The 14,372-nt window shown below is 46.3% G+C and overlaps 1 protein-coding gene and 1 long non-coding RNA gene across 6 annotated transcripts in view; one reads left to right on the top strand and one right to left on the bottom strand.

The window, feature by feature from the left end:
* The window catches only part of IGF1R (insulin like growth factor 1 receptor), a 196,899-nt gene extending 195,174 nt beyond the window's left edge, over positions 1-1,725 (bottom strand). For 2 of the 4 annotated variants that reach the window (XM_072870396.1, XM_072870397.1), the window contains exon 1: positions 1,089-1,605. In XM_072870396.1, the coding sequence (XP_072726497.1) occupies positions 1,089-1,182 (94 nt within the window). In that variant the 5' untranslated portion in view covers positions 1,183-1,605. Of the gene's footprint in view, positions 1-1,079 lie in introns of all 4 variants that reach the window. The other 2 variants (XM_072870393.1, XM_072870395.1) reach the window with 2 other exon arrangements.
* Positions 1,726-2,086: 361 nt separating this feature from the next.
* Positions 2,087-14,372, top strand: part of LOC140655651 (uncharacterized) — a 50,970-nt gene continuing 38,684 nt past the window's right edge. Inside the window, exon 1 of one of the 2 annotated variants that reach the window (XR_012043819.1) lies at positions 2,087-2,221. This is a non-coding gene — a long non-coding RNA (uncharacterized lncRNA). Of the gene's footprint in view, positions 2,307-14,372 lie in introns of both variants that reach the window. The other variant, XR_012043818.1, reaches the window with a different exon arrangement.

Raw genomic sequence — 14,372 nt, 5'->3', positions numbered from 1 at the left:
GGTCGCGCACAATGAACCACGTTTTTCTCGGTGCAGCACTCGCACACACGGAGGAAGCAGCTCGCACGTTGCTAAGTCAACTGCACAAGCCATAACGCTAGATGCAACACAGCTGCTTAAAAAACAAAAATCACCTTTAAGAGTATAGCCCATCCGGCTACCCAACGTTTCTGTTTATGCACAAACGTAAAGTATCAACCTAGAAATTAATCTAAAAAAAAAAAAAAACACAGCAGACTATGACCTTTAGATTGCGGGATGCCACCGTAATTCTGCACCCCGAGCGGAGCGGGTGAAACCCTTCCTCGGCAGTAAAGCGGCAATAAAAGGCAAGACGCTTATTTCCAGGAATTCTTCACTCACTATGGCAGGTTATTGCATACAGCCTCTAAATATTGACAAAGATCAAGCTCTTTCCATGCGGGGAAAGAAAGCACGGTTCTTCCCAGCCTGCAAGTGTTTACTACGCAGCTCGTAGCCCTGGCTGCATAGGTCTAAACACTGCACCGGGCTCTGGAGGGGGGTTAGGAGTAGTACGCGGATCAGGTGGGGGAAACACAAAGGAGGGGACGGATGGGCATGGCGACCCCCTCCTCCGGGTTGGGGGCTGCGGCTCTGCCGAGCCCGTGTGTAAAACCAGCCAGCCACCCCCGAGGAAGGAAGGGATGGGAGGGATGGAGGGAGGGAGACGTGCAGCCCCGGGTTGTTAAACGTGCTCGAAGAGCAGACGCGTAACAGGAGGAAAACACGCACATCCCCGCGGGCAGGGGCGAAACCCGCTCACCGCGGCGGGAAACTGCGCGCGCCCCGGGAGCCCCTCACACACACCGCCACACACACCGCGGGAGCCCCTCACACACACCGCGGGAGCCCCTCCCGACCCCCTCACACACATTCACACAGGCAGCCCCCTCACCGACCCCCTCACATACACCCCCAAACACACACAGGCAGCCGACGCCCTCACACCCCCTCACAGGCAGCCCCTCACGCCCACACCGGGAACCCCTCCGCGGCTCCCTCACACGCCCCGGGGGCCCCTCGCCGACACCCCCCCCGCCCCCCGGGGCGACACGCACCGTACTCACTTTCCCCATTTGTTGGCCACAGACAAAGTGCAGCGAAGACGAGCAGAAACCCCCAGACGACGGCGAGGGACCCTCCTCCAGCGCCAGACTTCATTCCTCTTTTTTTAATTGGACAAAATCCCCCTTTCCGAAAAAAGAAAAAAAAAAAAGAAAAAAAGAGTCCAAAATTGTTCCCTTTCTTTTCTCTCCCCGTTCTCTAAAAATAACGAAGGAGGCAAAAGGCGGACGAGAAGCGGGGCTGGATAAATAAATCCACGTTGCCTCAAGAAACGAAAAAACCAAGACCCTTCGGAGTGGCAAACCGGAGGGTTTTTGAGGTCCCTGGGTGTTGATCTTCCGGAGCAACCGCACCAAAAATACACAGATATTCAAGATGTATTAACGGCAACAACAACAAGGCATGAAAGCCCCGGGGCGACGCTGTCTCCGGGGCGGCGGGGCGGGCTCCGGGGCGGGGGGCGCCGCCGTCTCCCCTCAGCGCTGGCTGCAGTGGTACATCGTGCACAGGAGTCGCAAACATGAGGCACATCGGGGCTGGCAGTCTGCATCTTCAACCTCCATTTTCAAACACCGCACACAGAGGCAGCGCGCACACACACAGAGACACAAAAACTGGGAGGGCTGCGGGGGGAAGAGGGGGGGCTGCGACCCAGACAATCTTATTACAAAACAACAACAGCTTCTCCGTCCCTCCGCGCGGGGACGGGGCTGCCCTGGCGGGATCCCCCCGGCTCCTCTCCCCGCTCAGCGAGGAGGGGGGGAGAAAAAAAACACCCCACGCACAACCACCACCCACAACAACAACACAAGTCCGGCTGGCTGCAGAGACTCGAAATGCGGAATTTGGAACGAAAATGAATTAAAAAGGCTTCCCCCCTACTCCTCCTCTTCCTCTCCCCGGCGCCGCTGCCACAGGCTCCTTCTCCAAAAAAAAAAAAAAAAAAGAAAAGAAAAATCCAGGACACACACACAAAGCAGCAGCAGTGCGAGCGGAGCAGCTCAGCACCCCGCCTCCTCCCCCCGCAGCTCTCCTCCTCGCATCCCTCCAAGCCGCCTTGCCATCGCGCCGGGGGCGGGGGGGAGGACGACGACAACAACAACAACAACAACAACAAAAACCACCCAGCGAATTTGTAAATCCTTCTTTTTTTTTTCCTCCTCCTCTGGGTGTGCGCGCGCTGCCCAGCCCAAGGAAGGGGGAGGGGGAGCCGGGAAGAGGTGTGTGTGTGTGTGTGTGTGTGTGTAAGCCGGGGGGGCGGCGGGGGGACGAGGAAGGCGATCCGGTTTGCTGAAGGTCAAAGCCCAGGAGCTTGTTGCGAAGGGTCTGTAATTCCTCCGGGGAGGGAAGGGGGGGAAGGGTCTGCCGCTCCTCCCAATTAATTCGCCGCTCGCTTGCAGCAGGGTTTGCAGCGCTCTGCTGCCGCGTCTCCCCCCCTTATCCTCCTCCTCCTCCTCCGCGCTGGCTCCCTTTGCACGATGGAGAGTGAACGCTGGTAAACAAGAGCCTCGGCGTCGCTCCGCCGCCGCCGCGCCTGCCGCCGCCGCTGCTTCTCCTCTCTGCGGCCGCACGGGGACGGGGCTCGCGCCCGCCCTCTCTCTCTCCCACCCTCTCTCTCTCTCTCGCTCTCCCTCTCCCCCCCGCGCGCGCGCACGCGCCCTCTCTCGCACAGAGGCGCGCGCTCACATCCCCCCCCGCGGGCTCCCCTCGCCCAGGCGGCGGCGGCGGCGGCGGCGGCGGCGGCGGCAGCAGCGGCGCGCGCGGAGGCGGCGGCGGCGGGGCGCGAGCGGGCGCGAGGCAAAAGCCGGAGCGGTGGCACGCGGAGCGGAGCGGGGCGGCTGCACCCCGGGCTGCTGCGGGCGCGGGGCTGCCGCCGGGCCGGGCCGGGCCGGGCCGCGCCGCGCCGCGCCGCGCCGCGCCGGCTGGGCCCGCCGCGCCTGCTTCTGCCTCAGCTCCGGCGTCCGAGCTAACGGGGGAGGGGGAAGAGGAGGCGGCGACGGAGCCCTGACGGCTGCACCGAGCATCCTGCGGGGCGCGGGGGGAGAGCACGGCGGGAGAGCCAGCGAGCGACCCCCTGCTAATGCAAACACCCCTGCGTTCATCAGAAATGAAAAAAATATCTCAGAGGGAAGGGACCGAGTTAGGAGGAATGAGAAACTCGTAGCTTCGATTTTCACATGGTCTGTGTATTTATTTACTGCATTTAATTGCTGTTGCTCCTCTGGGTTGAGCACTGGAAAGCGCAGCCGAGAGGCTGAGCCTGAAGTGCGCTGCTCTTAGGGATGCAGTTTCGGCAGGAGCGAGGGAAGGGAATGCCAGGGCTTGGCTCACCTGAGGGAACGAACAACAGCGGAACGTATCCCCTTCCGTATTCACGATCTTCAGCGAATACTCCCAATATTGTCTGCTCCATGCGCCTTTCTCCACTGCTCGCTAGTCTCCTACACTGACATTGTACGCCCAGGCCCCAAATGGGGAGAGACGGGATTAGTTGAAGCAGAAGAGCTTTGGGCTTTTTGGAATCGGAAAACGTGGGCCGTGTTCCCACTGTTTCGCCGAAGCTTGTAGTAGCCATGCTGCACGGCATATGGGTGTCCTGAGTAATCACAGATTTGTTGCAATACTTTGGCATGGGGAGATATCAAAATGATGCTGAAGTATAAGAAAGCAGACATCTGTGAGCATTAGCTATAGTCTAGTTAAAAAAAAAAAAAAGCTACATTAAAAAATACGCAAATGTCACATTATTAATGCAAATGTCAAAATTAAGTTTTTACATTTAAACCTAAATTCTTCTTGAACATCTTGTATTACAGTAGCCTTCAGTTACGTTACTACATCATTTTCCACAACCTTACACATTTTTATTCTTGTAGTTTCTCCGTCCATTTTTATGCCATTTGTCTTGTCAGAATGGTCCCGTGTTGTTGTCTTAGTTACACGTTAGCTCTCATACCCCTTAGGAAAGATGAAAAGGCTTTATTCTGCGTCACAGAAGTTAGGGGGAAATTCATCACCGAGTACAACAGGGGCAGAATTGCCACACGTGCGCACATATCCAGGACTGTGTCAATAATTCAATAGTAAGTGAAAGCATGGGTCCATGCCCATTTGGGTGGTAACACAACTCTCTCAAGACTCAGTGCAGGAGAATAAGGCATTTATGTATGAAACTGTCCTGGACTGCCATGCCTGTGCGTTACCATAGACTTTGTCAACTGCGCACAGGCTTTCAAGGCTTCAGTTAAATTGGACCAGAAAGACCTTCGTGTCCAGTAAATTTGTCCTGTTGCTCTGTATAGCTGTGCCTAATACTAGTGCTGGATACTGAGCAGAACAAGTGTCCTTTCTGTGCGTATTATGGCATTGATGCAGCATAAATTGTAATGTGTCATTTACAAATTGAGGTATTGTTGTGTAAAGACAGAGCTGAAGTGGGAACTGGGTGTGTATCATTTATCATTCTGCTGTCATAAAGAACTTTTTTATTATAAAATAGCCTTTCTTTCGTTACTTTGACAAACAGGGCAAGTCATGGACAAGCACGTTGTACTGGATGCTGTACAAGCAGAGAACAAAAAGATGTGCTGTGCCCCCAAAGAGCTTACAGTCTCATATAAACACAGTCCTATAGGTGTCGTAACATAGTTTGTTTCTGGAATCTGTCAGATTCTTTTAAAAGGAAGAAAAAAGAGATTATGATAACAGCACAGTGTTGAACTGGAGGCGTTCGCGGTGCTCTCCATCCTCCTGGGCAGCCAATGTGAAATTCATAATTTGGAATTATTTGGCTGGACTCCTCCAGGACATCTTTACCTTTTGTACTGTGAAGGTACATGGGAAGAAGCCCTTTTCCTATGAATGCTGAGATGCCCATAGCTCTGTACCCTTAAGGGGTTAAGAGGAGAGCTGTGCCTAGTGTTCAGCTTTCCTTACCCTTTCACATGTTGAGCAGCATTCAGTGCCAGCCATGCACATACACATGCTCAGCTTCAGTGCACACTTTTAATCAGATTCAGCTCCTGTATGTTGGCATCTTTGTCCAAGAGTAGTCCTGTTATTTTCAGTGGAAATATTTAAGTCAGGATTTTTCAGCATGTACAACCACAGCATGGTCATATCTTTGACTATGAAAACCTCAAGCAAACTGTACTACATGTGCCATGTGCAAAATTAAAGAGTTATAATTTGGACAAATTAAAGATAATTTTCATGGTAATGTGCAAAGGTGCTTCACGATGAAATCTATTTCCTTGTCAACACTGTATGGCTCTGCTTTTATCTATAGACCTGTGCAGAGGAGGTTGATATGAATGGTGAGAAGTTTTTATTTACTGGGAATCCAGACCTGGCATCCTATTCTAGTCTGAACAATACTCAGATCCTAAAAGCAACTTGGATAGCTTAAGCCTTTCTTTGGATCGGGAAGTGATTTAAAATGTTTGTTGGAACTTCATCACAAGAAAGCAAAACTGACCGGATAGAAAAATACCCAGCCCAAAAGGGAAATGTTTCAGCCAATGGATTAAATGAGGTGGTCAAAATGCAAAATTCCTGTAGATCGTAGTCTCCCCAAGTCCATCTGAATACATCAAGGATGTGTTAGGAGAAGGCTTCCCAAGTTGTGGCCATTTGCAATCTTTGCTGAGATTTGATGAAACCATCCCTCCATTTTTTCCTAACCTGTTTATTTTCTCGGGTCATTCTCTCACCAACTTAGACCTCATTTCCACCTTTTCTGCCTGCTGCCTCTTGCCCAACAGCTCAGCTATAAACTGTAGCAGTCACTGTTCTTTTGTTATTGCCTAGTAATTCACTGGAGTCCCGATCCCTGGCAATGTCTCCTACGTGAGGCCCCAATAATAAATAAAACATTTTAAAAATAAGGTATGCACTGTTCAATGTATATTGTGTGTCTAGATTTGGGCAAACTTCTTCCCTCTTTTCTTTTTGCACATAAAGTCTAAACTATAATTTTCATTAGTGTAAGAAATCATTTTGTCATGACTCGATCTTCCCTGATGGTAGAAAATTACTTTCTTCTCTGTCCCGTTGGTTCTACAATCGTTCTTCCTCCCTGTTTGCACTGGGCTTCATGCCTCCCCTTTTGCCACTGCTGGTTTATGGTCCTTGAGATAGACAGATGGACAGAAAGAAACACATGAATACACATACACACGTTTTACCCTCTAGAGTGTGATGCCGAATGCCACCAGCATACCTGCATCCTGTTTAAAATGCCGCTTAAGTGGAAAATTCAGGAAGTGTGGCAGTAGGGATGAAACAACGCGGTTAAAACAGCCACTGACCCCGGTCTCTCAAAACATATATCTGCCCAAGGCAAATATCCTAATACTCAGCCATATTTTAATTTTAACAGCAGCCTTACCGCTGCTTTCTGGGGCCACCACTGGGGAGAAAGAGGCCTCACTATTTTCCCTGCCTCAGTGCTCGTACTCCACATAGGCTTGACTAGACTTTATTTTGGCTTCTGCAACACTTTCAGGGCAGACTGACCTCTTTACCAGACGCTAGCTTGTCATAACCTTTAAGCATCTGAACATTTTGTATTACTGGCGTAAGGGAGCAGTTGAAATTTATTCTCCTGCCTTCTCCAACCGTGTCAGCTCCCCAGGACGAAGGTCAGCCGTCACGGAGCATTGCGCGTGTGCCTGTGTCTGCTTGAGGTGCTGCTTCTTCCAAGGTCTTTCAAGCTCCTTGCATGGCCTTTGCCACGCTCCCAGCAGCAGAGAGCACCCACTGCAGCCACCTCCTCTTCTCCTAATGTTGCCAGCTCACCTTGTTCAGGCTCCATTTCAGGCTGAACGTTTTTGTTGTAGGTAGGTGTGGGTAGGTAAGTGCGCTGGGTAGGAATTATGTCTGGGCGAGTGATACATCTTTTACACAACTTGGGTGCGTGTGATTTGTACACCTGAAGGACACATAAAAATCCTTGGACATCACTTCTCTTCCCCCAAAATCTCCACCTATAAACTGCATTTTATAGGCTCATAACAAGCCCTTCAATGTTAGGCAAAATGTGGGTTGCCCATTTTCACCACGTTTTCCACTTTTTGCCACTTTGTGCTCTGCTGTGAATTGCATCACGTACCAATGATCTCCACGGGCTCCCAACTGCAGGAAAATGCTCAGTCTGCTCTTGGCAAGGGGACAGGAGCACAGCACACGCTCAGATGGATGCTAGGTGGGCACGTTGCCGTTAACTCCTCTGCAGTGGTCCAGGTGTCTGTAGAGCCTCTCCATCCACCGGCCATCTTTTCTTTCCCAGATCTGCAGCGCTGGGCAGGATTTGGGTAGAAGTAACCATCTCGCCCTAAACGCAAGAGGGCTGAGCAGAATCCCTGCAGCTGCAGGAGACCAACCTCTTAAGACAAATGGAGGAAAAAAAAAAAGATTGGACGTTTGATGTGTGCAAGACTTAAATACCAGAGTACTAATCAGATAGACCCAAATGAAGTACACTTCCTTGGCTCTGAGTGATTTCTAATTCTCCTGGCCCTAATACTACTGCAAACAGTGGCTCAAAATTGGTCCCTTCTGGAGCAAATAAAAAGCAGAAGGGAAGGAAGGGTATTGTTTATTACTTCTTTCCCACACACGTCCCTCCTTCAAACAAAGAAGTATACAGTTACATGGACGATTTAGGGGCAGCAGCTGAGCAGGGATAACTATAAAATTCATGTTTTAATAACAACAACAATAATAAGCACACAACAGCATTTATAACCCTAGTTACAGGCCTGAGATATCATATCCATAGCAACTGCAGCAAGTGGTGAATGCCGTATATTTAGAGTTCCCGTGCACCTGCCTAAAATAGCCACCGATAAATTATGCTGATGTTTGTGCCTTTTTGACGGTGTTTTAAAAGGCTGCCGATGCACTCTGCAATCACGCTGAGCCTTCGCGGCACGGCACAGCAACGGCAATTTCAATTCCCTACCAAACCTCTACGTTCTCATGTTTGTCTCTGCTTTCGTGTTTCTGAATGTGACAAATTAGTCAAGAAAGACACCTCGAAGGTGAGCGTGGCGGCGCGAGTGAGCGATAGGTGCAGGGGAACAGCTGCCGCTTGCTTCCAGCGTCTGTCGGCTTCCCCGCTCCGGCACCGCGGCTGTCAAAACGTGCCTACCGTTAATGTATTGAATTAATAAACTGTTGCAAGTAATTAGGGCTCTATCCTGCTCCTGTTGCAGACGGTGGCAATGTGATCACGCTGTATATTAATGGTGTGCGCGTAAATAGTTTACAAAGAGTTAATGAATGACTGAGAGGTGTTTGAATACATGGCTAGTCAGTTGTGGAGATTGTTACAGAGTCCAACAGGTCAATCGCGTGCTTGTAACCGTGGCTTATAAGCATCTACCAGACCATCTGTTGATGCACTTATTACATTTTATAACACAAACTCCTGATGTCTGCAACGTGCTTATAACAGCTATTAATCTTGTATTATTAACTCTTTCAAAGCAACAGATATTTTAACTTTAATATGTAATATTACCAGCAAGAATTCCATCAACCTAACTGGGAGAGGGATCAGACTTTCACCGCATGTAATGGGCAGAAAGGATCTGTCCCTACTATATTATATGATTTTTTTCATTGAGCGCTTTGGGTTTGCACCTCTTAAACTTTGGACGTACGTGAATCCTATTGAACGTAAACCGGGCCCACCCGGCTGCCCTCTGGGGTGACGTGATGCCAACCCACAGCAGCGAGAGGGGCGTGCTGTAATAATCTCAATAGCTGGAAGAAACTTGCTGCATTTTCCAATTGAATAGTAACATCCATCCCCAGATCTTAAAATGTGTTTATAGGCAATTAAATGTCACAGTCCATTCGTAAGGAGGATAATTATTGCTACTGGGAAGAAAGAAACGCAGGTGCAGGTTGGCTCTAGTGACTTTAAGCTCACCCCTTTTACCTGCAGGAGAATTAAAAAGACCATGAATGCTTCTAGGTTTTTTGGTTTTGTTTTTTTTAAACCTCAGGTATACAATCATTTATTTAAAATAGATTTCAAAATACACTTCTTGTTTCTCTCGGTATTTGCAGTTGACTCCAGGTGGAGCTGGATATGTGGAAATTATTTGTTCTAGTTCAGCAGAATATAAATGGAATTCAAAATAAAGTCAATAGTGGGTTGAATTATGGACTGTAACTATTCATTTCTACCAAATCTTTGATAGAGTTCTATACAGAATAAAAAGACTTAAACTTTACATGTGCCTGATACGTACAAGAATATGTATTTTTACATTTTCATTTATTCAGGTTTCCATAATTGCTATGACATGCTAGCATCAAAACTCCTTCAAACCTAATGAAATCCAAACTGTCTTACCTTTGCAAGAAGAAAGAAAAATGTTTATTCAAAAAGATTATGGAAAAGCACAGCCTTAAGTCTAATAAATTGGATCTCCAGCATAAAAAGAAAAAAAAAGTTTCCAAAAACTGTTGAAGAAAAAAAAAAAAAAAAGACTCCTTGGTTGAAATAGGATTTTTGACTTCCTATAAAGGCCAGGATTGGGCCAGGCGTTTTTTCAAAGAGATCAAATTATCATTAGATTTTAGGGTAAATTAATGTACAACTGTGAATGGCTTCATATACATTTAAATGATACTGAAAATGTTTTAAAGCAGTTGGAACATATTTCCAGGTGGTTTGGGAATGTGTAAATATTAGCACATTCTGAAGGTTGGTTTTAAAAGGCCCTTCATACTCGATAGGTCTTGACATCAATTTTCCCCTAATTTACTCTGTGTGTCTGTGTGTGCGCGCGCGCACGTTAGTGTACTGTATGACCACCGCATATTTTAAAATGGATGACTCATATAGGTTCAGTGGCAGCAGAAGGAATATTGGTCTAGAGATGGAGGACGTGGAAAGAAGGTTGTTAATCATAAGCAGCTTGGAAAATAAATTTCTAAACAGTCTTTTCCAGGACATGCCAAATACAAGAAATTACAGTATTCCTTTGAAAGATGGCTTTCCATCGGCACCTGGGTACTCACTGCCTTTATCCCGTTCCTCTACCCTTATTCTTTATACCACATATGAGTGTTCAGAGTGGGCACGATGCTCATGCTATGAAGTGAGTAGGTCCTTCTCGATATGTTGTTTAGAAAACCACTGCATTTAAAAAAACGTGTCGAAGGTTTAGAAGGCTCTTGCTCTGTCTATTAGTGAAATGGGCTTGAACCAGAAATACCAACTTCAAATATTTTCAAACTTTAGGTTGAATCAGAATAGGGGATATGGATCTAATGGTGGTTTTGTTTAGAACTTTAAAAGAAGTAAAACTATCTTTTCTTTCTTTTTTTTAATGTGGGGGCTCCAAGATTATTTCTTTTATTGCGGTCTTAGTTTTCTCTTTCTGTACTTCCACTACCTACAAACAACTTGCCAAGAATACATGTGCTATGTGACTAGACTGGTTCCATAATAGAGAAATTACTCAAAAATGGACTTTGAATCTCAGTTGTTTAAATCGCAGTTAGCAGCTAATTATAACCCCAACAGAGACAAACTGTCTCCTTTACATAATGCTTTTGTTAACTCCTCTGTATTCAACACCACGTGGATACATTCAAGCTACTGCTTTTTTCTGGATGGACTCCTCTAGCCCTGTCTGTACTTTTATTCTGCCACTGGAGACAGTCACAGCTAAAATTCAGTCCAAATTGGGAAGATGTAGCATAGTAGCTCTTGAGCAAATCGCTTATATGCATATAAGCAATGACATGCCTATGCGATATATGCTTATACGCATACCTTTCTTAGTGACTTTGGACTCCTATTCCAGCAAGTTAACAAGTATCTGGGATAATTATGATATTTATCCAAATAATTTGGGCAAACCGACCAAAGCATTTCCCCTAGTATCTCTCCTAGCCACACACCCCCCATTTTCTTCTCTCAGAGCATTTCTGAAACTGGTATTCATGCAAATGAACTGGGGGAACACTGAGAATTTGTCCTTCAGCGTCGTGTGAGCTTCTGGATTTGTTTTGTGCGAGAGAGTTGTCATTTGCCTGGAAGTTCCCATAGTGAATTTATTGGTCTTCTGACGTTCCTGGCGCCAGGTCTGCATTCCCATAAAACAAGCCAGAAGAAACTTTGGAAACAGAACCTTTATAGTATGCACATATTGGGCCATATTCAACTCCAAAGTCAGCAGGTGCAACTCCCATTGATTTCAGTGGGAATTCTGTCTGCTTACGCGGGAGCTGAACTTGGTCCATAGTATCTGGGCATCTTTCCCAAAAACTCTATTCATTGAATGCAGGGAATGAACCAAAGCTTAATACACTTCTCTGCTGTCCCTAGGAAAGGAATCAGTCTGTCTTTTCAAGAGATTGTAGGGAAAAAAATACCTGCTAGTCTTGCAAAGCTGCTTTTGCTGTTGTACCCCAGTGTGAATATCTGAAATGTTCTCATGAACTCACACTTCCCCTTGTTTAAAGATTGTCTGTCCAAGATCACCTTTTTTTTGAGGCTTAAAAGGAAGAAGTCATTTAGTTTCCTTTTTTCCATGGCACAATATTTGTTATGCAATGATTTTTAAACATCATTGAAAAAACCTTCTAATGCAAATAATTTAAGAAAGAATCTCTCCTGAAAAGGAACGTGATTTTGTCTGAGGAAATGCTCTTTCTGCTAAATCATCTTACATAGAAAAATACACAGTTGCATTAGATAATATTTTACTTAAATCCCCCAGAGGGGAGGGAAAACTCTCAGGTGCATTTTTAAGACCCTCACTCTTTAGGATGTGTCATTGAAACTGAACAGACGCTTAAGTGCATTCTTAAATAAGGCACTTTTGAATAAGGTCTTACATAACTGTATCTTCATACCAGAGGATTTGCATTTTGTAGTATTTGCTACAGTAAGTGTAGATAAATTAAAATAGTATTGTAATCTCCAGGCAAAATTAAGTGTGGGTTAAGGCATGAGATTCCCATTTGTCAGTGAAATCTGGTGAGAGATTTTTCAGGGGGGTGTCCATCATCATAGGGGCAGGATCTTATCAGAGAAAGCCATTCTCAGAAGAGTTTGGCATAGATTAGTTTACATAAATTCAAGATAAACTGCTGAGTGAGATAGGAGGATATCTGGCTACTTTCTCCACCTTCTCGATCCAGAGGGAAATAACTGAGACAAGGCCACGTTGTTACCTGCTCAAGTCAAGTTGTCAAAAAGTTCCTCCAATCATTTAGTCGCACCATATTCACTGTCAAATGTGCCTTTGAAAAATCCTCTCGTAGGCTTCTAGTTGGCATAAATCTGCCCGTGTCTGTTTATGAAATGTTATTTTCACTTTCCAACACACAAAATTGCAGGAATTTTCGTGAGGAAGCAGCAGGGGCGGTTCCATCCAAGAGACACATCCTGGTGAGAAAGCAAGCTGCCTGACAGGGGTGCCGGGGAGATTCGAGCTATTTTCTTCCTTTCTTTCTTTCTAGGTGGTGGTTTTTCCTTTGCTCCACTCCAGATACTCATAGTAGCAGCTATTACTCACAAATCAAACAAAACCATGCCATAATTGTGGGATCTTTTAAATTGCTCTTAATCTAAATTATTGTCTTTTGTAGGTGGACTCCTCAGAGCAGATGTCTGTTGTAACATATTAACTTTAGTCTCAAGGATCAAGAACAACTGCATAGAATATGCACCCCTGTCCGGTGTGTTGGGGGAAACCATGGCAGAGGACTGATTGCTTTGAGCAGGAGAGAGGATTTCTACAAAGTTCCTTCCTACGAGGAGCCAGACGGCAGGACTGTGTCATTCAGCAGTGCCACTCAGTGCATTGTGCACCTTAAAGATACCATTTACCTAATAAAATATGTCAAAGAGCTATCAACTTCTTAGGCAAAGCCAGAAGAGCCATGAACACAATGCCTAGGAAAAAATGTTGTAAGTTTTCTGAGTCAAAAGATGGAGCAGGCAATGCTAGAAGTTCGTGGTCCATGAAGGAGCCTTTTTCTCTTCAATTTTTTTATGCTGGTGGTCCTAAATACCATTCTGCATCAGCTCAAGCCAAAGCTTTTCCTCACTAGAAATATTTGTGCAGAGCCTGGCATGGGGAGAAAAGTATGTTATAAATCATCTTCTGATTTTAGCAGGTCTGAAGTACCTCAAGAAAAGGCTTTGAAAAGTATCAGCATTCTGGAGGGTGTCATTGCTCTTGAAGAACAAGAAGAGCGGACCTGTATGGTCACTGTTTTTCTTGGATCCCATGCATTAATCCTGGCATTTAAACATTGAAGCCTCCTGGCTTCCACACGTTCCCATGGAGCACAGCATGAGCCACTCTGGCTGTAGTGGTGATACAGTAGTTTTATCACATGTACTGTAATATTGTCCCTTGTAAAGCGTAACACTCTTGAGTAGGCATAGTAAACTGAAGACAATCAAGATCTTAAAGGGTAATATGTTTTTATGTGTTTAGTAGCTTATGGCGCTATATAACTTCAGAGCCCAAATGCAGCAGCGGCCTCTCCAAATCACGCTATTAATATTGTATAATGAACAGTGCTGCTACTTTTGAATTCTGGCACACCAGAGGGTGATTTCCAGCACTTCTAGTCCCTAGTAGAAATGTTATCCTCTCTACTGTGTATGTGCTTGGCTTATGCTGGGCAACGCTGCTTGAGGCTGCAGCGGTGTCACTGTGATTGAAGGAGTTTTCCACACTGACGCTGGTGTAACCAAAGATGGGAATTTGGCTTTTTGCTGCCTAGGGATTACCTAAATTGCAGCAGAAGAGAAGTTTTCAACTGCAGAATAAATTTTGTTTGCTCATGGGACCCCTCCAGGATTTTTTATCTAAGAACTGGCTCTCCTCCCCACTTTAAGCCCAAGTCAGGACATGAAGCATCTCCAGTGATGCACAGTGTGACCTGACACATCCCTGCAGTGTGAGCGAGGCTTTAGGCGTTGTACCCAATCCCCCAGATAGAATCAACATTTTTGACAACTTCTTTCCCCTTCTGCCCCAAAGAGAGCACTCCTGGAAGTCAGCTTCTCCATGTTCATGCAGGGGATAATCAAAAAAAGATTGGAGCTGTATTCCAGTGTAGCCAACAGCCCTTTCCCCACTGAATGTAGATGTGGATGATGCTCCTCTTGGCTGTGGCATTCAGCATTTCTGCACCCTCTGGATTTTTGTGACGGTCCAGAGAACAGAACATGTCTCCATCTTCCCATCTGGTCTCTGAGAATAGCTGGAAATTAAGGTTAAAAACTGCCTTGCCTT

Source organism: Ciconia boyciana, chromosome 8 (genome assembly GCF_034638445.1).
Source record: "Ciconia boyciana chromosome 8, ASM3463844v1, whole genome shotgun sequence".
Classification (NCBI taxonomy): Eukaryota; Metazoa; Chordata; class Aves; order Ciconiiformes; family Ciconiidae; genus Ciconia; species Ciconia boyciana.
This window is presented reverse-complemented; position numbering and strand designations above follow the sequence as displayed.